The sequence below is a fragment of the Alligator mississippiensis genome, chromosome 11, assembly GCF_030867095.1.
Source record: "Alligator mississippiensis isolate rAllMis1 chromosome 11, rAllMis1, whole genome shotgun sequence".
Classification (NCBI taxonomy): domain Eukaryota; kingdom Metazoa; phylum Chordata; order Crocodylia; family Alligatoridae; genus Alligator; species Alligator mississippiensis.
The window spans coordinates 55699044-55723967 of NC_081834.1; the positions used below are offsets into that span (position 1 = coordinate 55699044).

The 24924-nt window shown below is 48.8% G+C and overlaps 1 protein-coding gene and 3 long non-coding RNA genes across 4 annotated transcripts; 2 read left to right on the plus strand and 2 right to left on the minus strand.

The window, feature by feature from the left end:
- Window positions 1-872: 872 nt before the first annotated feature.
- LOC132244126 (uncharacterized) lies at window positions 873-8764 on the minus strand. The gene is made up of 2 exons (XR_009455724.1): window positions 8675-8764; window positions 873-2449 (listed from the first exon to the last, which is right to left on the minus strand). It is a non-coding gene; the product is annotated as an uncharacterized LOC132244126 (long non-coding RNA).
- LOC132244120 (zinc finger protein RFP-like) lies at window positions 8706-17590 on the plus strand. Its single transcript, XM_059715131.1, has 7 exons — window positions 8706-9119; window positions 9634-9729; window positions 13629-13859; window positions 14208-14230; window positions 14517-14632; window positions 15920-15952; window positions 16885-17590. Exons 1-7 carry the CDS (start codon window positions 8706-8708, stop codon window positions 17400-17402), a joined length of 1431 nt encoding a protein of 476 aa, XP_059571114.1. The 3' UTR covers window positions 17403-17590.
- A 918-nt stretch (window positions 17591-18508) lies between these two features.
- On the plus strand, window positions 18509-23654 carry LOC132244130 (uncharacterized). The gene is made up of 2 exons (XR_009455728.1): window positions 18509-19593; window positions 22760-23654. It is a non-coding gene; the product is annotated as an uncharacterized LOC132244130 (long non-coding RNA).
- On the minus strand, window positions 19709-20995 carry LOC132244125 (uncharacterized). The gene is made up of 2 exons (XR_009455723.1): window positions 20907-20995; window positions 19709-20199 (listed from the first exon to the last, which is right to left on the minus strand). It is a non-coding gene; the product is annotated as an uncharacterized LOC132244125 (long non-coding RNA).
- Window positions 23655-24924: the final 1270 nt, after the last annotated feature.

Sequence of the window (24924 nt, forward strand, 5' to 3'; positions counted from 1 at the left end):
CAAGGCAGTGATACCTGGTGGTGCTGTGTGATGTGACACACTAATGACACAGAGCAAAGTGTGTGTGTGTGTGCGCACGTGTTGCAAAAGAATGATACAGAGAACTCTGTGTGTGTGTTACACAATTATGATGAGGAGCAGAATTGTGTGTGTGTTCATGGCTGTGTGTGTTACCGAGTAATGACATAGAGCAGAAGGGTGTGTCTTACACAATAATGATACAGAGCAGAAGCGCGTGTGTGTGTGCACATTGCATAATAATACAGTTTAGAAGTGTGTGTTACAGAGTTATATGGAACAGATGTGTGTAGTGTGTGTTGCAGAAAAATGATAGAGACCAGAAGTGTGTTTGTGTGTTACACAGAAATGATAAAGAGCAGAAGTGTGTTTGTGTATGTGCTACAGAATGATAGAGCAGACGTGTGTGTCTTTGTGTTGCAGCATAATGATACAGAGCAGAAGTTTGTAGTTGTGTGTGTGTGATGGAATAATAAAATGTTATAATGTTATAGAGTGTGTGTGTGTTGCAGAATAATGATGCAGAGCAGCAGTGTGTGTGTGTTACACAATAATGATAAGGAGCCGAAGTGTGTGTCTCTGTGTGTGTTTCACAATAATGATGAGCACAAGTGTGTGTGTGTTACACAATGATGCAGAGCAGAAATGTATGCATATTACACAATAAGGATACAGAACAGAAGTGCGTGTGTTTGCATGTGTTTGTGTTACAGAATAATAAGCAGAACTGTGTGCGTGTGTTGCAGAATAACGATACACAGCATGAGGGTGTGTGCATGTGTGTGTTACAGAATGGTACAAAGCAGATGTGTGTCTCTGTGAGCTGCAGAATAATAATACAGAACACAAGTGTATTTGTGTGGTGGGAGAAAACTCCCTGGGGTTTATTGTTTAGCTGCATAGGGATTAGACAACACGGGTAAAGTTTACTGCAGTACATTTGCTCGAGCAATGACCATTAAGCTAGCAAAGAGGTAAAATGGCCCCCCTAAAGGGTGTGATGAAGCACCCCTGGACTTTCACTTAATTTTAACCAGGGAACAGCTTTATATGTTTTGAAAAAGTATTTTATCTAACCAAGGGCATAGAGTAGGTTGTTTAGGCTGGGGGAGATTGCTTGTTGCGTAGTTGCTGATTGCTGGCCTCACTAGAAGGAAAGCTGTATCAGCAAAGTTCCGGAGCTGGAAGGGGGTTACTTGGGGGGGAGCTGGAAGGGGGGTTACTTGCTGGGCTTGCTATACCTTTCATCACATCAGCAAGTTTAACCTGTTACGTAGCTATATAAGGCAGACGCCCACTGGGGTGTGGGTGCTTGCTTTGCGAACGATTGCCAAGCACCACTTTCTGCGCAGAAATAAAGATTAAGTTGGATCCTTCACCCCTGTGTGTTTATTGACACAAGTGCACCGGGCACGAACTCACTGTCCTTTGGGGACAACAGGTGGGGTGATCTTTTATACTTTTTACAACAAGGCAAGACTACAGGGTTAACAAAAGTAATACTTGGGCGGTGCTTCATAGATCTTTATAACAGCATATTTCTATTAAGCTGAATTAGTACTTTTTAAAAGCTAAAAGTTAAGTAACAGTAACATTATGATAGGTTAGCAAGAACTTGCAGTGGTAGATACTTCTTAAGGACACGATCACTGTACTTAGAACAATGGCTTCTTTGTCTTATCTTGTTCCTTGCTGTAGCTGATTTTACAGCACACAGACGCAGATTCACTTGCTGCATTTTACTCAGAAAATGCTTAACACAGTTAAAATGATTACTTGACACAAGCAAAGGCTTAGCTATCATTCTGCCTTGTGGTCAGCGGCATTACTAGGCCACAGGTCATGCCTTGTATTCAGCTGCAAAGCTAATACTTCTTAATAATCTAAATTATTGTTAACCTAACAGTATGCTATCAGAAAACTATTCTATTTCAGGGTAATAACAAACATGCTCACCACATTTGTGTGTTATAGAAAAATGATATAGAGCAGCAGGCTGTGTGTGTGTTTTACACATTAATGATACAGAGCAGAAGTGTGTGTGTGTGTGTGCGCGCACGCGTGTGTGAGTATGAAATTTAATCCCAGGCTGGTTTCAGTGATCTAAAAGGCCTGATGTGTCAGCCCCAGCAGGCAGAGCATGGTGCTGGCACCTGCTGCCTCTCCTGCTCGCACATGCAGGCGGGTGCTGTGGGGCTGGTTTTTGTGCCGCTCTCGTGGTTTTCATTCCCCGTGTGTCTGGCACAACAATACCGGACCATGTCTGCAGGCCGGAGCCCGGTCAGGTGTGGGTGACTTGGCTGCTGGAGGTGTCTGTGCTGATGTGGAGGAAGCGTTTGAGAGTGCTGTTATGAGCAGTGCATCCATCACTCCAGATACCTCCAAGCCACTCCAGCTCTTCCCCTGCCGCCTGGCGCACCCAGTGCATATCCTGGGTAGTGAGAGAGAAAGCAGACACAGCAAAGATCACGCTGAGAGTCTCTGTGGGCTTCACAACCCCTGGGCCGGACTCCTTCAGCGTGCCCTGGGACAGGACAGCTAATGGAGAAATGCACACCATGTTAGCTAATGCACCCTCCCTCCCTGCTTCTGCATCCCCCTGCTCCCCATGGCAGAAGGCGCTCACCCAAGGGGGCTGCCAGCAGGGCCAGCAAAGCCAGTGTTGGCATCAGGGTTGTTCTGGTTAATGCCCAGGGTCCCCAGCAGGTGGAAGGGGCAGGTTTGGGGAGACACGGAGGCACCCCGAGCAGGGCTGGTGCTAATTGAGGCCAAGCCTTCCCCTCCCCCTCCACCAACAGTTTGTTCGTGTCAGGGGGCCCCAAAACCATCTTTTGCAGGGGGCCCCAAAAAATTGTGGGCTGGCCCTGTGTCATCTAGTGCACAGTAAAGCATCACTATTTAACCCTGCACTAGGCTATTGTGCAATAAAAGAGGCTAATGATAGTAGATTAACTGCACATTAGCTACTGCACAGTAGTGTACATGTAGATGCTGGCTGAAACCAGTTTGGGTCCTGATCCCCACGTGGCTGGGAGGAGCACTCCCGCCTGGTGGGGGCAGCCATATGGGAATGAGGAGAGTCACAATCCTCATGTGGCTGCCAGACAGAGTTGTTGCTGGGCAGGGACACCTCTCCTGGCCACTTGGGGATTGGGACCCTCCCAATCCCCATATGGCTGCCAGGCAGCATCCCCACGGGGACACCTTTCCCAGCCACATGGGGATTGGGTCTAATCCCCATGTGTCTGGGATGCAGCAGTGTCAGCTGCTGGGACAGCTCTCCCCACACCATGTGGGGATTGGGACCAGCACGCTGCCCCTTGCCAGATGTGGGATGGCACCCAGGGGAGCCTGGAGCTCCCCCTGGCTACTGCAACGGGGCAAAACAGGTCAGTAGGGCAGGAACGTCCCTGGTCTCACCTGCCTCCATTGAGAGCAAATTTTCTGCCAAGTCAGCACATGTGTAGACCCTTTCTGGGACAGCAATTTACGGCTCCTTTTTTAACATGCAGTAACCTTACTGTGCACTGATAGCACACGTAGAAGTGTCCTCTCCCATCAGTACACTTGATCCAATAAAAAATAACACTACAAAAACCAACCAACCAACAAAAAAAACCCAGGAAAGCCTTGCTTCTTGCTTATTTCCTGGATCATTGCAGCTACACCAAGGTCCAAACCTACTCAGTCTTATGCTACAAAGGTAGGCATATTCATGGATTTTTAGGACTTGAGCAGTGTGGACTAGAAACTCAGGTGCATTAAGGTACTTGGACATCCTAGGCATACTTCGAATCTGGCACAGGGTGCCATGCTTAAAATCATTCAGAGCTCCCCACCTATTGTGATGGACAGTTGGCAGGAGCAGCCTCCCTCACTTTATTTCCTCGGGAGTGTGTGACATGAAGAGGAAGACTCCTATTTCTGAGTGTCCTCAACCATCCTGTTGTTTTTCCCACTTTGCTGTTCCCCCTCCTTTCCTTTCTGCCAGGCACAGGGGACAACTTATATCTGTATTCTCTCTCTCCATCCCAGCAGGTGATGAGCCAGTGAATGAGAATGAGGACAGTCCACAGATGGCTAATTCTGAGTGAATGGAACTGCATGGGATTTTCCCAAAGCCTTGAGCAAGAAAATACCTGAGAGAGTCAGTAAGGGTATCTACACATACGCTTTACACTACACTTACAGTTGACTAATTAGCTCTGCAGTAAAGCATCATCATCATCATATATGCAGCACTGTTAGGCTGGAGTAAACTAATTCACTCTGCCATAGGATAGTACTGCCTGACACAAGTACTATCCTAGGGTGGAGTTATTTACTCTGCTGCAATGCACATGTAGACAGTGACCGGGGCTGCCTGTGTCCTGAGGGTGCTACAGTGTGGGGGCTGCCTGCGGGCTAGCCCTGCACTTTAGCACGCTAGTACCCCACGCAGCCCCTCCCCTCCGCAGCATGTCGAGCTGGGGCAGATCAGCCCCAGGATGGCAGGCTGACCCCTCAGGCCTCCTGCCAGCCAGGGCTGCTCCAACCCAACTCAATGTGCTGTTGCCCTGGGAACATGTGTCAACCTTGTGCCTAGGAGCAATAAACTCCAGCATAAAGTGTGCTGGAGTTTATTCAGCCAGGCTGATTATGTGTGTAAATGCAATCAGTGCAGCTCAGAGAGGCAAGTGGGAAACTACTCTGGGATGGAATACCTTAGTGGTGGGAAAGGATGCAGGCATCTTGAGAAAACATCAACGCAGAAGAGGTCCCTCACTGGAGAGGGAAAAAGGCACGTGCACAGAGCTGTGGCAGGTGCCACGTGCCCACCGCCAGATCTCTGGCCTCATAAACCAGACAACATGGCTCTGCTCCAGATTTAGGCCTGTAGGCCTGGAAATCTGGTGGCAGAGTAAGCAACAACAGCGTTCATAGGCATGGCTCCATGGGAATTAGCACTGCTGTGGCTCACTCTGGAGTAGAGACAAGTCATCTGACCTGGACGGTTGGAAGTCGCTCAGTGGCACAAGTTGCAGTGGCTGCATTCAAGGCAATTAACACTGCAACTGCTTGCCTTGTTGCCAAATTTCCAGCTGCGTGGGGAGCTCTGCAGGCTGGAAGATGTGGCTCCGCTTGCAGGAACTTTGACAGTCCTGGTTTAAAGGAAGAGGCAGCTCTCACTGGTGTTTGTGAGGAGCCTGGCTCTGCATGTGTGCAGTGCATCAGCTAAGGTCTGAGAACAGGCAAGCAAAACTCAGGGGCATACAAATGCCAAGCCGCCGGGCTTGGGCCTGCACGTAGGATTCCTGATGTGATCTGGAAACATCTGAAGCCCCAGGTGGGGGTGGAGGATGTTTGCTGGTATTAGGGTCACTTATGGTTCTTGACTGACTCATGGATTTGGAATTGATTGGCTGATTTGGCTTGGACCATGAACATTTTTCCTTAAAAAAGTCTGAGACCCCTTCCCTCATGGGGCCCCTGGGGGATGTGAGCAGGGGAATGCCCTGTGCACAGATCCCCATCAGGATCAGGCTCTGGTTGCTCAACCCAGTTGAGCCTGGGCCAGTCCTGGGCATGTGGACGGGAGCAGTTTGAGTCCCCCAAGAGATCCTGGATTGAAAAGCAAAGCATGCACAGAGCTCAAGCTGCTGCTTGCTCAGGATTGCAGGTTTTTACTGAGGCACCTGCACTGAGTCTTAGGTGACTGAACCCTCTGGTGCCTCTAGCTCTGGCTGGCTGGTGTTAGTTAATCCTAAATAAACCACCTGCAGAAATAAAATACACTCTGCACCCTCCCCCCCATCAGAAAACATGGCTTGGGCTAATGAAAAGCTGACAATGAATAATCACAGGCAAGTAAGCTCTGCCAGGCTAGAAATCAGATCAGCAACACTAACACGGTAGCCTCCTAGGCTCTGAATTCGGGTGTGCGGAGCCAGGAGGTGGAAGCCGCAGCAGAGCAGCAGGGGGTGTAGGCAGGGGACCCTCCTCTATGTCAGCAGGATGCTCCTCCACCCCCCTGGCCCCATGACTGACACAGCAACTCTGGCACATAAGCAGTGCTGAACAGACATCCGCAGGGTTCCCATACCCACAGGATCGCACGCCTGCCCAAGACACACACAAGGTCCTGACCCACACCTCAAGACACAGAAAAATCCTTGGCACCAGTGGCTTTCAAGCTTTTTTTTCATTTGTGGACCCCTAAAAATGTTGAATGGAGGTGCAGACCCCTTTGAATTGTAAGTATGGATATTCATATACTTTTGATTGATCACAGTAATCTTTTGCAGACCCCTTAGATGTAGTCTGCAGACCCCCAGGGGTCCATGGACCACAAGTTGAAAACCACTGTCTCATACACAGGGGTCCCTGCCCAAACAACCCATTCCCCTCCCCCAACCCCCAGACGCCCACAGGTTCCTGCCCGCAGAGCAGTGCAGCACTCACCTTGCACACTGCCCCCTTTTCCCTCTGTCCTGCTTGGGCTTGGACGTGTTGAATATTCATGACTGTGGAGGCATTGCCTCTACTTATAGATTCATAGATGCTAGGGTCGGAAGGGACTGCAACAGATCATCGAGTCCGACCCCCTGCCTGGGCAGGAAAGAGTGCAGGGGTCAGATGCCCCCAGCCAGATGCCTATCCAGCCTTCTCTTAAAGACCCCCAAGGTAGGGGGGCTCTGGTTGCTCAACCCAGGAACATAAATTAGTTCTTTTCCTGAGTGTCTGCTCCCCCCCTCCTCCTCGTCTTGGCTGCCTGGACTCTCCCTTTTTTGTCCTCCCAGCACTGAGGGTGTGTTGGCATTTCCTTGCACTGGGTGACTAAGCCTGGTCCCAGCCCCAGCCCCAGGTCCATTGCAACAGTACAGCTCCCTTCCCCCGCCCCTCCTCTGGCAGAAAGAGCCCATCCCAGAGCCATGGACCAGTTAGATGAGGTCACTTCTGATTTACAATTTCATAGACTTCATAGATTTCATAGACATTAGGGCTGGAAGGGACCTTGGAAGATCATCAAGTCCAGCCCCCTGCCCAAAGGGCAGGAAGTCAGCTGGGGTCACAGGATCCCAGCAAGATAAGCATCCAGTTTGCTCTTGAAGGTGTTCAATGAAGGCGCTTGAACCACCTCTGGTGTCAGGCTGTTCCAGACCTTGGGGGCTCGGACAGTAAAGAAATTCTTCCTTATGTCCAGCCTGAAATGGTCTTGCAGTAGTTTATGACCGTTCGACCTAGTCGTCATCCCTGGGGGCGCTCTGGTGAACAAACGTTCCCCCAGATACTGGTGGTCACCCCTGATAAACTTATAGGTGGCCATCAGATCACCCCTGAGCCTGCGCTTTTCCAGGCTAAAGAGCCCCAGGGCTCTCAGCCTGTCATCGTAGGGTCTGCTTCCCTGACCTCTGATCATGCACGTGGCTCTTCTCTGGACTCTCTCAAGCTTCTCCACATCCTTTTTGAATTGTGGAGCCCAAAACTGGACGCAGTACTCCAGCTGCAGCCTCACCAAGGCCGAGTACAAGGGGAGAATGACGTCCTGGGATTTGCTTGAGAAGCATCTATGGATGCAAGCCAGCGTTTTGGTTGCTTTACTAGCCGCAGCATCGCACTGCAGGCTCGTGTTCATCTTGTGGTCAATGATGACCCCCAAGTCTCTTTCTTCCATAGTGCTAGCCAACATAGCACTGCCGAGCCTATAAGGATGCTGCGGGTTTTTCTTCCCAAGGTGGAGAACCTTGCATTTATCGGCGTTGAACACCATCAGATTCTCGTCCGCCCACTTGCGGAGCCTGTCCAGGTCAGCCTGGATCACCCGCCTGTCTTCTGGTGTGGATGCTTTGCCCCAAAGTTTGGTGTGAACAAAGCAGGATTCGGTCCCCTGGCCCTTATAGTGCCACTCCTGACTGACACCCGGGTAAGGCAGGGCCTGAATAGACAAGCCCCGGATCAAAAGAAATGTCAGAAACTGGTGGGTAGCCTAAGGACCTGAGAGGGCAGGAGGCTAAAGAGAGACTGAGAGGAAATCAGTGATCCTAAGGGATTACTGCAGTGGAGGAACTGGCTTATTGAACCTTGTCCTTGTAGTCCCTTACACCACTGAGATGTATCTATAGGAATCGAATCTGCTTCAGTCCTGCTCCAACAGTGCTGAGTTCAGGACCCAGCAAGAGCGGGTCTGTGGTCCATTGCCTTGTGACTCCTTTCTGGGGACCCCATAGGAAAAAAACAGTTCAGGGTACTTGGCCTGCTATGAAAAGGAGAACTATGTTCTCTCTACTGGCCATCAGAGGGAAAAAGAGAGGTGACACTTTTTTTCCAAAAGGTATTTAGGGGATTAAAAATGCATATAGGGGTCTAGTGATGCCTCAGCTAGTAGTGGGATAAACACCTAAGTACCATGGAAATCTAAACCTTTAAGTGCCCTAAATAAGTTACCCTTGAAAAACCTGGCCTTCAGCACAGATCAGGGAAGGAGTCTTTCGTGCTGCTGCCACCCAGTTCCTCTGCCCTGTCTCCCAAGAGGCACCAGCGGCAGCAATGCTCATAGAGCCAATGCAGATTAAAAGGGAGAAAAAAAATAGTCCAGCAAACATGCAGGAAACACCCAGTAGTTTACAAAAAGCTTTAGTGTATTTCTGGGAATAGGAAATGAAACTTGTTACTCAACTGCTCAGCTGAGCTGCTACTCAGAAGGCTCCATGGCTGCTGCCGATCCAGCACAGGCTTTTGAGGATGAAGCTTCTTGCTCTGTCTGCCTGAACTATTTTGAGGATCCAGTTACTCTGGACTGTGGGGACAATTTCTGCAGAGCCTGCATCATCCAGTGCTGGGAGGGGTTTGATGCAGACGTTTCCTGCCCTCAATGCAGAGAGACCTTTCCCCAGAAGAATTTCAGACCGAACAGACAGCTGGGAAATCTCCTGGAGTTGCTCCAAAACTTCAGGGGAGAGATAGAGCCGGAGCAGGGAGCAGACAAGGTTTGCCAAAAGCACCAGGAGCCTCTGAAGCTCTTCTGTGAAGATGACCAAACCCTCATGTGTCTGGTTTGTGTTGGATCTGCACATGAGGATCACTCTGTGGTGCCTATGGAGGAGGCTGCCCAGGAATACAAGGTAGGAGAGGATTTGACCAGAGCAAGGGATTGCAGGGGCGGGCAATTATTTTGGGTGGAGGGCCGCTTACTGAGTTTTGGCAAGCCATCGAAAGCCACATGACAGGCAGCCAGGGACAAATATATATTAATTTTCTAAATTTTTTAAGGGCCCTGAGAGCCGGATAAAATGGTCTGGTGGGCTGCATTTGGCTCGCAGGCCGCATTTTGCCAAACCCTGGATTAAAGTGGTGGGTTTCAGGGTTGCTTGCTACAAGCAGAAGAAAAGATCCTTTTGATTCCCCATTTTGTGGTGTTTAGGACCAACAACTGCCCAGAAGCTGCTTGTTTCCTACTGGCGAGGAGAGCATTTTCCAGGGAAATTGGCACTTGAGACCCGAGTGATGTGTGTGATGTTTTCCTGCTGTGTTTAAACAATGCACTTCAGACCCAAGCTGGAGGGCACATCTGGGTTGGGGGGGGCAAAGGGGAGGAGAAGCAAAGCCCCATGGACATTTATCTTCCAATTCTTTCAGGAGCAAATCTGGAGGCACCTGGGTGTTTTGGAGGAGGAAAAAGAAGAGATTCTAGCTCTTATAGCCCAAGAGGATGAGCAAAGCCAGGAACTGCTGGTAAGTGCCATGGGTCTGGTTCTAGGCCTGATCCACTGAGGGCAGGTATGCTGCAGTAAGAGGAAGGATGATTCACTAGTTCGGATATTAAATTTGGATTGTCAAGATCTAGATTCAGTTCTCAGCTCTGCCACAGACTTCCTGTGTGGTGTCGGGCAGGTGACACGGTGCTTCAGTTTCCCCATTGGCAGCAAGAGGTAATAGAAATTTGCAGCTGGCAGGAGTGGGGTCAAAGTGGTGACACGGGGGAGAGGAGAACTGGGAGGCAGCACTCCTTCCCCAGCTCTGGGAGGAGAGAGTTGCCTACTGGTTAGAGTAGGTTTTGGAATCAGGACTCCTGGGCTGTGTCCTGGCCTCTGGGAGGACTGTGGGGCCTAGTATTAGAGCAAGGAGGCTGGGAGTCCATATTCCTGGGCTCTCCCTAGTTTCCTGGTGTGAGTGCGTGGGAGAGGGGAGGGGAAGGGAATTCAGATTCCTGGATTTTTATTCTCAGTTCAGAGATGGGACTGTAATTTAGTGGTTAAAGTAGCTATGCATGGAAGTTAGGCTTCTGGGTTGTATTCCCTGCTGTGGGAGGGGATGGCTTTTATTCAAACTAGACAACTGAATAGGTAGGATAGCATCAGTGGTGCAATGTGCCCATACTGGCCATAAGGTTTCGAGTACCATTGCATGCAGTACCTACACTAATGATCTAATACCACTGCGGTACACCTGGATCCCTATCCCTCACAGCACTGTTACAAAAAACCCTGCACTGTTTGGTCTTTTGAGAGACAAGACTACAGCCTGTCTATTCTCTGCAGGCTTAGACATAGAATTCAAAGACAGTTACAATTCCCTTCCAGATTACCCTTTCTATATAGCAAGTCAAGATACAATCACATTTTCCAGTGCTCCTCCATTCCCCCTTAGCAGGTAAGCTATTTCTGCACCCCAAGTCACATAAAGAGGCAAGACAGATCTATAACCCAATCTTTTCTTGACAACACCCTGAAAACATTAGAATAAGCACTTGTCTCTATGCCTATCTAGCTACCTGCAATAGCATAATACAGATTTTCACTTATACTGGCTGAGGAGAGACACAGGAGAGAGGAGGAAGGTGGGATGCACGCTGGCAGCAGGTTGCTTTGACTTTGCTGAGGTCTTCCCCTAATTCCCTGTTTATACCCAGTACTTATATATGGGTTATTTAAATACATAGAATCATAGACGTCGGGTCGGAAGGGACCTTGTAGATCTTCAAGTCCGACCCCCTGCCTGGGCAGGAGGAAAACTGGGCTCAAATGACCCCAGCCAGGTAGGCATCGAGCCGCTTCTTAAAGACCCCCAGGGTAGGAGCCAGCACCACTTCCCTTGGAAGTCGGTTCCAGATCCTGGCCGCCCTGACTGTGAAGTAGTTCTTACGGATGTCTAATCTAAACCTACTCTCCAACAACTTGTGGCCATTATTCCTTGTTATCCCGGGGGGCGCTAGCGGAAACAAGGTCTCCCCCAAACCCTTTTGGTCCTCCCTAGTGAGTTTATAGATGGTCACCACGTCCCCCCTCAGCCTTCTCTTGTGAAAGCTGAACAGGTTCAGGTCCCGTAGCCTCTCATTGTAGGGTCTGCCCTGCTGTCCCCGGATCATGTGGGTGGCCTTCCTCTGGACCCTCTCCATGTTGTCCACATCCCTCTTGAAATGCGGTGCCCAGAACTGGATGCAGCACTCCAGATGTGGCCTGACCAGTGTCACGTAGTGGGGGAGGATCACCTTGGACCTACTTGAGATGCACCTGTGGATGCACGATAACGTCCGGTTAGCCTTGCCGACCGTGACCTCGCATTGTCAGCCCATGTTCATCTTGGGATCAGTGATGACTCCAAGATCCCTTTCTGCCTCCGTGCTCTCAAGAAGGGAGTTTCCCATCTTATACGTGTGCTGCTGGTTACTACTGCCCACGTGCAGCACCCTGCACTTGTCAGTATTGAAACGCATCCTGTTTTTGTTAGCCCACCCCTGCAACCTATCCGGGTCTTGCTGCAGTCTTTCCCTCCCTACTAGCGTGCCCACCTCACCCCAAATTTTGGTATCATCAGCAAATTTGAACAGGTTGCTTTTTACCCCGTCGTCCAAATCGCTAATAAAGAAATTGAACAGCGCGGGCCCAAGGACCGAGCCCTGGGGGACTCCACTGCCCACTTCTCCCAGGTCGAATATGACCCATCCACCACCACCCTCTGAGTCATATTCTCATTGATATTATTCAGATTGATTTATTTTACTGAGACTTTGGAAATTGGATTGAACCAGTTTTCCTGTGGACTTGAAAGACACCAGTTAAATGGGGCTTGTGTCCTTGTGAAAAGTACAGTTCTGGGAAGTACAGCTTCTTATCTCTTTCCTTCACCATCTGGGAATGCTCCTTACCATGTTCTCTTTACTTTGCTGAGCAGGCCAGTTATAATGCACAACGGGTTAACAGAGACACATTATTATTGCAATAGGGTTCTAGCTGACTACTTACAAATCAATGGCTATCAAACGGCAGAACAAAACTCCAACAAGCAGGCATTCATTCCTGGCCTAGTCTGATATTAATGCCTTGATAAACAGATTCTTATTCTACTTTCCCAGGCTACTATTTAGGATTTTTTTTTAATTTATCCATGTTCCAAGCCAAAATAGCCAAATCCAATTCCAAATCCATGAGGCAGTCCAGAACCATAAGTGGCCCTATGACTGGAAAACGTCCTCCAGCCACTCCTGGGGCTTCAGATGTTTCCAAATCCTTTGGCAGGGATCCTACTTGCCGGCCCAAGTCCTGGGGTGTGGGGTTCAGGTGCCCCCAAGTTTTCTTGCCCTTAGCCATAAGGCCCTCGGAGCAAGCTAGGACGGAGACTCTCATTTCCATAAAGTGGGCTTAAAGCCGCTGCACCTCAGCGGGTACTGAACCACACCAGAAGAGCAGTTCTCTCCGGGTGCACTTTAGGAAAACTGCCTTCATGGACAGATACGTGGTATTTCACCTGCCAGGTTAAGAACAGGCACTGTGCTTGACCTGAGCCTTCCAGAGGCATATCATTCATAACTCAGATTTTTGCTAGGTCCATAGTCCGCACTAGTCAGTCTCTGTCAGTCACTGACCATGAACGAAGCATGCCCCTGAGGCTGGGGGGGCACGGTGACCACCCGCAGGTGGCGGTGGTGGTGTGGTGGTGGCAAGGGGGGAGCTCCCGCAGGTGGCCACAGCAGTGTCGGCGACAGCGGGATGGTGGCACATGCTGACTAGCGGTTGGCAACTACCTGCAGATGCCACCAGCAGTGTCAGCGGTGGCCAGTGACGCTCTACAACTGCCCACAGACGCCTCTGGCAGCAAGGCGGGGAGGGCAGCAAGCAACGGTGGTGATGGCCAATCGCAGGGGGTACACTGCCAATTTTAGGGGGTGCACGTGCACCCATGTGCACCCGCTACGTGTCACCAATGTCACTGACCATGTCTACAGCCTACAGTACCAGAAACAGTTCCCTGCAGCTATGGCTTATGGGAGGATTTGGGGGAGCCAGGGATATGGAAGGAGAAATTTTAACAACTTTTTGTCTGTTATCTGCCAGGTTAAATGAGGTGTCAGTGGAGGTAAAGTTTTGAACATTTTGAATTAAACCCCTCCTTCTCTTCTAGACTCAGTGTTAGACAGTGATGAGGTTATCTAGTTGTGCACAGTCTTCCAGGAGAGGTAAGAAAAACATTTCTAATGTCAAGAAATAGAAAAAAAAATGTACTAATTATAAAGTTTTAGGTCTTCTTTATAAAACATATAGTAGCTTACAGATTTTTCTTCTTTGAAAACTACCTTTAAAGTGACACGTTCCATGATTTCATCCATGTTTCTGGCCCTTCCGTGTCCCTTCTAGAAGCAAACAGAGATTGAGAAAGAGAAGATGCAATTTCAATTTGAGCGACTGCACCGGTTCTTGGAAAAACAAGAGTGTCTCTTTCTGGCTTGGTTGGAAGAGCTGGAGAGAGACATAGAGACCAGGAAGGATGAAAGTATCACACAGCTCTCAGAGAAGCTTTCCTGTCTTGATGCTCTGCTCAGAGAACTGGAGGAGAAATGTGAGGAGCCAGCAATGGGATTTCTGGAGGTGAGACTGCATGAGCAGCCCCCAGAGCCCTGCACAGTCACTGGCCACAGCTGACCTCCATGCCTACGTTGCCATTTGCTCTTTGTGGGGAAGAAAAATCTCTTGATCTGACTTGAATAGGAGAAAACTCCCTCCTTCCCCACCCAGCTGCAAAGGCTTTATTCCTGGTTTCATCCAGTCATTGACAGGAGCTGAAAGATTTAGGTCTTGAAGCCTCCTGTAGGACGTGAAGTGACCGAGGGAACTGGGGCTGTTTTGGGGCATGACCTAATGGAGTCCATCCAAAGCAGGAAGGTCCCAGGCGTAGGCCACACATGACTTAACTCCTTCTTTCTTTCTCCAATCTAGGATGCCAGAAGCACCTTGAACAGGTATGTGGCTTCTCATGCCCTGACTCCTGAAGCTGAGAAGGGGTTTGGGCACCAGGCGAAGGACACACCTTCCTGGAGCCTGGGGAGGACGGGCATGAGAGTGTCTTTCCCTGAAGCTCCCAGTCCCACCCCATGCCCACAATCCTGAGACTTCTGACATTTCCCCTTGCCCGCCCAGAGGGGGAAGGGAGTCACCTGCGGGTGGGAACTGACTGTCAGCCCAGCTTTTTGGCTGATGCCTTAGGTTGAATAGTCAAGAGATGGATAAGTCTGTGTCTCTTTCCAGATGTGAGACAGAGAGAGCCTGGCCCCCAGCACTTTCTTGTCCTGAAACAAACTGGAGGATTTGGTTATTTTCTCAAAATATTACTTTTCTACAGGAGGCTCTGGAGAAACTGCAAGGTAATATGGAAACAGAGAGCTTAAAGAGGAGTGTGAGTGTCTGTGCAGGTGCTGTTCTCATGATGATTGCACTGAAGCTGGATGCTAATTCACAATAGGGTGAATGAGTGAGAAATTGTCCCTAGGGAAGCTGCTCCTGATTTTTATACCAGCACCAGTGAAATAGAAAATCAGCTCTGGTGACTCCATTGGAATTAGTCTTGATTTACACTGGGCTGAGAGAGAAAGCGCGTGTTGGGAGTGGGGAGGGGGAAACAAGATGGGCGCAGAACTCCAGCAGAGGGTTTAAGGTGTCTCACTTCAGCTCCAGTAGTATGAGTTTGAATCGTCCATTGGAGCCATGCCAATGCCAGCTGTATATGTTTACTCGGGCATTTTGGTCTGGGGAGTTAAAGGTTAAATGCCCAGAAGGCTCCACACATCACTTCCTTGTGTTTGCTGACTATGGAAACCATGAAAAGCCCAGTGAGCCACGAGGCTTAGGCATGCCTTTAATCTATTTATTCCTGTGAGAGAGAGAGTGGCATCAGCTTCAGAGAGTCCAGGGAGATTACTCTCCATTTACATTGGGATGGGCATGATGGGAATCCATCCTGGTGTCTTCTGTGGAGTTAAAACTAGTTCACACTTAGGGGGCACATGTACATGTGTGATTAATACATATGCATAAACTCCAGACCTAATTGCTCCGGAGTTTATTCATGCACAGCATGTTGAGGTGGGCCAGAGCAGCCCAGGCTGGCAGGGGGCCCAGGGGTCAGGCTGCCAGCTGGGGCTGGTCTGACCAGGCTCCATGTGCTGCAGAGGGGCTGGTCAGTAGGCAGCCCCTACGCTGAAGCACCCTCATCCCCCAGCCAGCCCCATCACTGCCTACATATGTGCTGTAGCACACAAAACAATGCTGCCACAGGGTACTGCTTGTGTTTAGGTGGACTACCCTGCGGTGGCATTTATTATCTACTGCAACCTAATAAGGTCACGTGCGTAAATGGTGACATTTTCATTGCGGACCTAATTAGCTCTACAGCAAACATCTCGTGTAGACACGCCTAGGGGATAGAACGAGAATGGATCCCAGGGTCTGTCTTTCTAGTACAAAGGTGATAGAAGAAAGCAGTCCTAAATGTTTTCTAATTCATACACTGCAGAGCACTATGTTGCTAAGATTATCTCTGGGTTTTTAGTGTCATTGCTTCACCTGTCCAGACCCTCATTTCTTTCTTGGTATTCAAGTCTGAGAGTAACCACCATGATCTGATCTCTGCTGTGTGTTTTTTCTTCTTTTAGTGTGCTTATTGCCTGACCCAAAGGTGGACAGAGGTAAATATTCGGGGGTTTGTGGGGAGGGTGGACAATACAATGCATAGTTTCCTGAAGCAGGAGAAAATAGTTGTTTGGGGCCACTCAAAGCAACAGGAATCAAACTGGGGGAATCACTGCTAAAAAAGTAGCCCACCTATGCTGGAGATGCTTGATAGAAAGACAAGGAAGTTATTACTCACTATTGCAGTGGTCTCAATTCCTGGTATTTTATTGCAAGGCTTGTGACTACTTGCAGAGTCCCTCTGGTAGGAGAGCACACATAACACCAGCAGACTCTCCTTGTGCCTGAAGAAGGGTGTTTGTGCTCAAAAGCTTACTAATAACAATTTTCTCCAAGGATTTAGTGGGTCTTATAAAAGATACCATATCTACCCAAAGAACCTTGTCTGCCTTTTGGTTGGCAAAACACTTAGTTGAAAGAATCTTGTTTTCAGTTGACAGTAAATTCCTTGTTCTTGTGATTATAGTGGAAAAGCAGAAAGCCTGTCCCCATGGATTTCTCCTTTCTGAGCCACAAGAAATGCAAATAGGAAGAAACTAAGATGTATTTAAAAAAATGCTTTATGATTGTTTAAGCCAGTCTGATATTTGGGAGGGGGCTGGCACTGTGATACCATGATGATCAGTTGGGACTATTTTATGAGTTACCAGGTGAGCCTGGTCAGCAAACGTCTGTACTCAAGTGATGAAGGGTGAGGAGTTTTTCTTTCCCTGTGATTTGATGGGCGGACCAGAAATGGGTGAGATGAAAACTTAAAAATACCCGTTGAGCCAATGCACAAGGCAATAAGGGGCAGATGGCCCCAAGATGGCAACAGGATATTTTGAATGAAGAAAGGACATGATGTGCCAGATCATCCCAATCCCTGTCCCTCCCTCAGGCCAAGCTCTGCCTCTGGTTCTTATATTCTGTTTTTCCCTGTCTCCAGTGAGCGTGACTCTGGATCCCGACACAGCGTTTTCTTGGCTCCATCTGTCTCCAGATCGAACAAGTGTAAACTGGGGAGTCACACAGCAGGAGGTGCCTGACAGCCCTGAGAGATTTGATGCTGCGCCTTGCGTGCTGGGCTGCGAAGGCTTCACTTCGGGGAGACACTATTGGGAGGTGGAAGTTGGGGAAGAGGCAGTCTGGGTTCTGGGAGTAGCAAAGGAATCTGTGAAGAAAAAAGGGGGGAGCAGGACTGCAGCCAAGCAGGGCATCTGGGCTGTGCGGAAATACTGGGAGAAATACCAGGCTCTCACTTCTCCTGAAACCACCCTGCACGTGCGTGGGATTCCCACAAGGATTCGGATTTATTTGGACTATGAAAGGGGATTGGTGGCGTTTTACGATGCTGGTAACAAAGCCCCGATCTTCACTTTTCCACCAGGATCTTTCACCGGGGAGACAATCCGACCTTTCTTTGAACTCTTGAGTACAAACTCCCGAGTAATATTGTCACCCTAAGGGACAGGATAAGCCATCTTCCCGATCGGCGGTCAGCCTTAGCCCTTTAGACTCTCACTCTTCAGAGGGAGGAGGAGGAGGTGGAAGAAAGAGCTTCACAGCTCCAGATTTTCTCCAGCCTGTTTGTCTCTTTGGACTCTTCCCTTTGTTCCAGTTGCTCAACTATATTAAAAGAAGCTAAAACTGCATGCATGGCATTTTTATTAATAATAGATGGGCACCCTCTATTATTAATACACGGCACCCTGACTTCTGCTGGTGCTTCAGCTAGGCAGCACTTCTGCAGAACGAGGTACTAGCTAATTCTGCAGAACATGTGCTTTCATGTGTAGCTTTTTGGTACAAAGGGCTGGGCTGAAATATTTCTGCTTCTTAGCTCTTCTATGTCTGCTTCTCTCTCAGAGGCCTGGAGAAAGGTACCGTGATACCCAAATGCCTGTCTTTGTCTATCCCAACCCTGCATTAGGCCCAGTTCTTACCCACAAGAATTCTTTTCTTTCTGGAAACTTAAAACAGCTCCCATTCAAAACTAGCCTTTTCCTTCGCGTATCGAGACCTGAGAAACTAAAAACAGGTACTTAAAGTCACTTGAAATAATAACAGAACATCTTCTTGGGAGACTGAGATTCAATGTTCTTTTTTGGTGCAATTTCTCTAATGATTTGGTTAAAACAGCAACTCGTCTGCACGCACTCGGACGGCCTTTCTGGGGGTGCAAGGACGGCTGCACGGATAGCGCAAAATCTGCCATTTTCAGGTCAAATGAAGTTACGACGAGCCATTTCCTTGGCGCACAAACAAACTCCATGTAATAACTCTAAGCATGGGTTACTCTTCAGATCTTGATCACAAGCAGCGATCACTGACCAGGCACCAGAAAAGTGCCTTTAAAAGCTGCTTCTCCACATAACTCGTGTGACAGATTTCCTACAGCCCTATAGCGACGGTTGGCCACATTTTGCAGCTTGCACCCCAGGTTGCCGTCCTGGGCGGCAGTCCCGATCCCGGCGGAGAGCTCAAGCCGCGGCTCTGCCCTCGCTGCAGAGGCCGGCGCGAAGCCCGGACACGAGAGCAGGGGGAAGAGGGCGCTCTCGGGGCAGCTCCAAGCTCTTGCGGGCAGGACCCTGCTAGAGGCTGCTGACCTCGAGAAGGGGGCATGAGACCTAGCTGATACCAGCGGCAGGGGCCGGGGGCCAGGCTGCGGGAGGGACAGCTGGAGCCCGGGAGGGGCCGGGAGCAGAGCAACTGCCCGCGGCTCTGCCAGGGTGCCAGGCGGCTGTCGGGGAGCCCCCCGCAGTGTATGCGCTCCTCCCCCCACCACGTGGTGGCTCTTAAAAGAGCCTTTGTGTTTGCAAGTGAGCGCGGCACGGGGTTCACTGCCGCTTCCTGCCCGCGGCTTTCCGCCGGGTCCGGCCGCCGGCTGCTTGGGGGTTTAATTGCCCCGCTTATTGCCCCTGCCGGAGCCCTTGGTGAGGGGGGCGGTGACTGCCGCCGCCGCCGCGCCTTGTACACAGCACAGCCCGCCGCCGCAGAACCCCGCCCCCGGGATCGGGCCTTGCGGGGCCCTGCTCCAGCCCGGCCGCGCGTTCATCCCCGCTGTTTGCCGGGTTAAATGAATCAAGTGCCCTCGGTGAAAAGCGCCGGCCCCCGTGCCCGGATAACACGTGGGTTTGGTGCTAGACGGAAAGCCCCGCGGGCAGGCGGCAGGAGGAGACTGCGCGGACAGGACCGCGGGGCGGAGACTCCCTGCGCGAAGAAATCGCCCCGCGTCTTCCCCCGGCCGGCCGGCCGGCCCGCCGCGCCGCAAACACCGGCCCTTCTCAGGGGGAGCCTGCCAGGATTGCTCCGGCTTCAAAAGTGCGGCCAAGTCAAAGCAAGACCCAGATCTCCGCTCAAGTGAAAGGCAACGGAAGGAGGTGGACGCCTGGGTTGTAGCTCGGCAAGGCTCTCGGGGTGCATCTGATATCTGTTATTAGACCAGCTAACTGGCTGGAAAGTGTCTTCCTCAGCAAGCTTTCGGGGCTAAAACCCCTTCCTCGGGCTGAGGAAGCACCTGCCTGGGTGGCTGTAGCTTTGCACACTCATCCTCCTTTCTCACCTCGGAAAGAAATGAATGGCAAATCTCCCACTGAGGGAGTCACACAAGAGCGAGGTTGGAAGAGACCTCAGGGGTCCTTTTCACTTGCCACAGGTGAGGCAGCGCGACACGGGCAATGCCAATGCCCTGCCATGCAAGGGAAGGGAGTCGTTGGTTAAATCAGAAAGAGAGAAGGGCTAAAAAAATGCTCATGAGAACGAGATGCATCATTATTTCAATAAAACATAAATATTAATTTTGAATGACTTGCCCTATTTAGAACGATTTAGCTATAGGCAGATTTTCCTGATGAAAAAAGCACAATGATGGCATAGGAAAAGTGCTAAGGCAGACGCATCGTAGTACTTTAGTTTATTCACCCGTTTACATCTGGGAGAAATGTACAGCTGTCTTGATTGATGACTGATGAGTCTGGCTTCAGTGCAACCGGACAGATCCCTCCGATCTCGAGTTTTCTTCTTGAACAAGAAAATATTCAGTTATTGGAAGGCACCTAAAAGAGGTGCTCCGTTTGCATACTACACCAAGGAGGTGACATCCAGCATAACTGAAAGGGGGAGAGATCTCTCTCAGACAGACACGCTCCCTCCCTCTCTGCAGTTAAGTAAATTATTTCATTGCTCGCTTTTTGCAGATTCAATTCCTATTCTGCAGATCACTAAAATCTTTCAGTAGCCTTTCTAAATCCTTGACGATTACCTGGAAGAAAGACCCAAACTGGTAAATAGGATCTATAATTAAGGAAGAGCCTTAATAGGCATCACCACCATACAGAAGAGAAGGCAATGGAAGGGTGACTTCTGCAAAGAAAACGTGTCGCATCTCTCTAAGTTTGTTTGAAACATCTGTAAAGCAAGACAGTGTTTCCTGTCAGATTCCCCATAGCCATAACTTTACAAAGCTAGCTGGTGTCACAGCTTTTGCAAGTGGCATCACATTTGCACAACCCCTGTATGCCAATGCTCCCTAGAAATCGTTTAAAATGATTAACTCATTTAATACATAAACGACCAGAATGAAGCTAATGAGCCAGGGACCATGATTTATTACTGAACACACTCACCTCCACTGAATACAACTTAAAACCACAGCAATTTAGTTCTAATTGAGGGAGTGATTTGCCTAGGTTTAGGACAGGATAGTTACTGTTACAGGTGACAGCTGTGAAACATTTTTTCCCCTGCTAGCCAGCTCCAAACGTGTGACTATATCTTTATTCGATTTTTAAAACCTGGAATTATTTGCCATAAATTCAGTTGCCATATGAAAGGTCCTCTACGATGGCTCTTTTATACAACAAATAAGCAACTCTTAAAAGGACCTTTTTTAACAGAAGAACCCTTCTCCTTCCACCCAGGTGCAGAAAATGTGCTTTGAGCTAGCACATTTGGTAGCAACTTTCTTACCTTGAAGCCCAGGGTCCTTCACTAGCCTGCTGGGCAGCAGGAAACTACCAGCAGTCTTAAGATATTTCTGGAGCTAGGTGCGGATGTATGCCTAAATGGGGGGAGGATACTTTTTCAGCTACCTTTAAGCAGGTCATTCCTAAACCCCCCCTGCATTACCTTTATAAATTTCAAAGAAACACTTGGGTTTAACCTCTTCCACACCTCCGAAGAGTAAGACTTCTTTCTGCGTTGGCGAGCTGCTTTTCTTTTTCCTCCGAACCGCCCCCAAACCCCATGCGTGTATTGGTCCCTTTCTCAGCTGTGAATTAGTTAAAAGCAGGACCGTCCTGAGCGCTGCAGCTCCTGCTGCTATGGCACTCAGTGGAGCTTGAGCCATGTAGTTGCTCGAGCAGATCCTTTCCTTGACCAGTCACGAACTGTGCAGCTCTCCCGAGTTGCAGAGCCGGGGTTTTCATCCTGCGCCTTGTCATGGGCTCGTTTGGAGACCGGTGATACCAGCGAATATTTCCCTGCCTCCATTATTAATATCAGTCAGAGGCTTGAAGTCTCATAGCGAAATCCTTGGCTTGTCTCTGTTGTAACCTGAGGGCAAATACGGAAAATAATGAATGCTTTGAAGGGCTTTTTTTTTTCAAGGTGCAGAGAAGCGATCTCCGTATCTTTTCCTAGCCGGGAGGTTGTTATTTTATCTAGTGCTTGACAGATCCATACACCAGGGACACCGGCACTCCTAGCCGTTGTTAATGGTGCAGCCATTTCTTCCGGAGATGCCCGTTGATTCGTACTGGTGATTCGGTTGCCTTGGACAACTGGAGCGCGAGGGGCAAGAAGCGACCCTGATTTGCGGCAAAGAGAGAATAAATGATTTAAGAGGCAACAGGGAAAGCAGCGTTTCTCGTTGCCCGAGCTGAGCACGGGCGGCGGCAGGCCCCCGCCGGCCCAGGGCGGGAGCGGGGCACGCGGGCACGGGCGAGACGAGAAAGCCCCCGCACTGCTCTGCTGCTCCAGTGCGGCGCGGATAGGAATGCTTCATTCCTATTGGACAAGCCGTCCAACGCGACTACAAATGCCGCTTCCTATTGGGTGGCATTCCCATGCCCGCCGGGACAAGGCGGGAGCCGGGAGCGGGGAACTCCCAGCCTGGAGCTGCTGCTCCTTGCACTTACGTTTGCCCCGGACAGTTAGTTATACTGCTCCCTGCTTGAATCGGTTCCTTTTTAGAGGTGAATCCGGCTTATTATTCATAAATGAATATGTTAATGACTGTATCTATCATTGCTTTATGCCTCTGAAGCCTCCCTTCCAGAGTAGCATGAAACAAATATTTAATACCACGTGGTGACTGGATCTATTTGTGGTACTTGAAGGTGGTTTTAATTGCAGGAGGCTCTAATGGGCTGTGATGGTGTCCTGTTTGTTCACAGCTTTCCAAAACCGGGGATTTTTCGGAGTATTTTTATATTTCCATTTTTTTTTAATATTTCCTTTTTTTAATCCCTGTATATTTCCTTACTAAGGGTGATACCATCATGGGATGCTTTAAATATATATACAGATTTTCAGCTGATTCTCACATCCAAATGCCTCTCCTTTGTTTTCTTCCAGCTGTTTTGGGAGGAGGTGGGAACAGTCAATAGCACTGAGGACTCTGCTGATTTGGGGGCCTGTTTTCAACCAGGTCCGCTGGTGCTGGCACAGAGGGGGGGGGGGGGCGGGGCTCTCTGGGCTACACCTCTGGGGCCCTTTCCCCAGTCAGACTAACCAGTCTCTCTGCTCTGAGCCAGTCCTTCCTCTCTGAGGTCTTCATAAATAGCCTTGGGAGTATCTCTAGCTTACTTTTCTGTATCCAGCAGAAGGAAGCAGCTTTTGATGGCTCGTGTAAAGCAGCTCGGTCGTAAGCTTGCCACTGAAGGACTCCCTCGGGAGGGCCTGCTCAAGAGAACAGCTCGAAAAAGGGTAGCAGAGACCATCTATACATCTCCTACCGAGCAGGTACCTGGGAAAAAGCCTGCTGGAAAAACCCGTGCTTCTGCAGCAGAAGAGGTGGAGAAGCCTCTGCGTCCCCAGTCTCGCCCTGACGCTAAAATGTTCCAAAAAATTCACTGGTATCAGCAACGCAGCGGCCTGGTGATTTCCCCGGTTGGCTTCCGACGACTAATGAAAGACGCTTGTGATCTGAAGAGTAACTTGCGTTTCCAGTCGCCAGCTCTCCTGCCTCTGCAGGAAGCCACTGAAGCTCATCTCCTGCGGCTGTTTGAAGACTGGAACCAATGTGCTCTTCATGCTAAAAGAGCCTCCGTGCGGCCCAGCGACGTTCATCTTGTGAGATGCCTCCGGGGAGACAGAGCGTAAACTTCATAGAGGCACACAGGACAACCCTTCTCAGGAAAGATTTCTCTACAGCTTTCCTTGGGAGTCACCATGCTGCTGTAGAGGGAAGCACTTGGTTCATCTTTGTAGCTTTGTTTGTTTTTACATTTTTAGTTTTTTAAAAATTTTGTTAAATAGCCTTTCAGATGTCTCGAATACATGGCTATTACCCTTTTTTTTTAAGGCGATGGGAGAAGCTGATGGTTTCTCCAAACAGGAATGCAAAGTTCCCTTTAATGTTGTCCTCTCCGTAACGTTAAGATACACTGCTGTTGTTAAGCGAGTTTCTTTGTGCTGGGAATAAATGTTTCGCAACAGAATATCAAAATATAAATATAATAATGTAAAAAATAAAGATCTATGGTAGTCAAGGTTCCTATGTCTATGTTATAAGTTGCCTATATATTTTGGACAATGTTTTGGCTAAAAAGTGTCTTTACTTAACCAGAAAATATTGTTGAATTTGCCCAGAATCAGCCGGGATGTGTTTATTGTTGGGACATCAAATCTTCCTAGTGTGTGATGTGAAATGACAGAAACTCATGAAAATATTCATAATACTGCAACTTTATTTTGTGTTATGTCAGTGTTGTGATACTGAAAGCCCGTACTTTTTAATTTAATTACTCTAATGTAGTAACTGTGTCATTTAGAGTTAGCTCTTTGTCCCCCCTGCACCCTCAACAAAATGACTGTTGCATGAGTCAATGCTTGAGAACTTGAACAATGTCCAACAATAGCAGAGTGGGGAATATAATAATACAGAAGCTGATATGGGCTGTGAGAAAAAGGACAATTACTATGTGCACAAGCAGAAGTCAGCACAGCTGAGACCAGCGCAGGATGTTCTACTCCTGTTTCATTAGTCTGGTTATGAATGTCAATGCAATTCCTTGGACAGTATAATAATAATAATACTGTCACCTGGAACAAGCATGACTCAAGATCCTTTCACAGCAGTTGTTACCATGTTTAAAAGCAGCACGTTATATCAAATTGCCAACCATTTATGTAGCACGTCCTTTTTTTTTTTTTTAAGATTTCCCCCCATATCTGCTTAATTTTGCAGATCATTTGTTTCACCGCAGAATTGTGTTAGCTCTCTACATCCTTTTTTTCATAGACAAGTAAAATATTTCAGCAGAAATAGAAACTCATTGGTTTCTTTTATATCTTTCAAGAAAACCTACAAAAATGAAACAGAAATCAGGACTCGTAGTAGAGATGATATCTTTTAATAGACCAACAAGATTGTTTCAAAAAAAGAAAAAAATCTTTAATTGCAAGCTTTCAGGCACAAACAACCTTAAGGCATCAGGCATGGGAGAAAAGACTGTAAAAGTTCTCCTGAGTAGAAATGAAAGTTCATATTTCACAGGATTTCACAGAGGAGTCAATAGATGGAAAACTCCTCTGGGCAGTGAGTTCATAGCTGGCACAAAAATGAAAATGACACATAACCTATCTGTTAAACATTAGTAGTAGTTTTATTTAGAAGGGGGTATAAAAAAATCAGGCTCCCTTTGAAATACTCTAGAAAATCAGGTCCATTAAATAACCTTCCTTCTTTCTCCTTGAGCACTTGTTCAAGTCAGGCCACCTTGCTCCATCCACCCCGTTAGTCTGAAAAGCCAGCAACTGAATT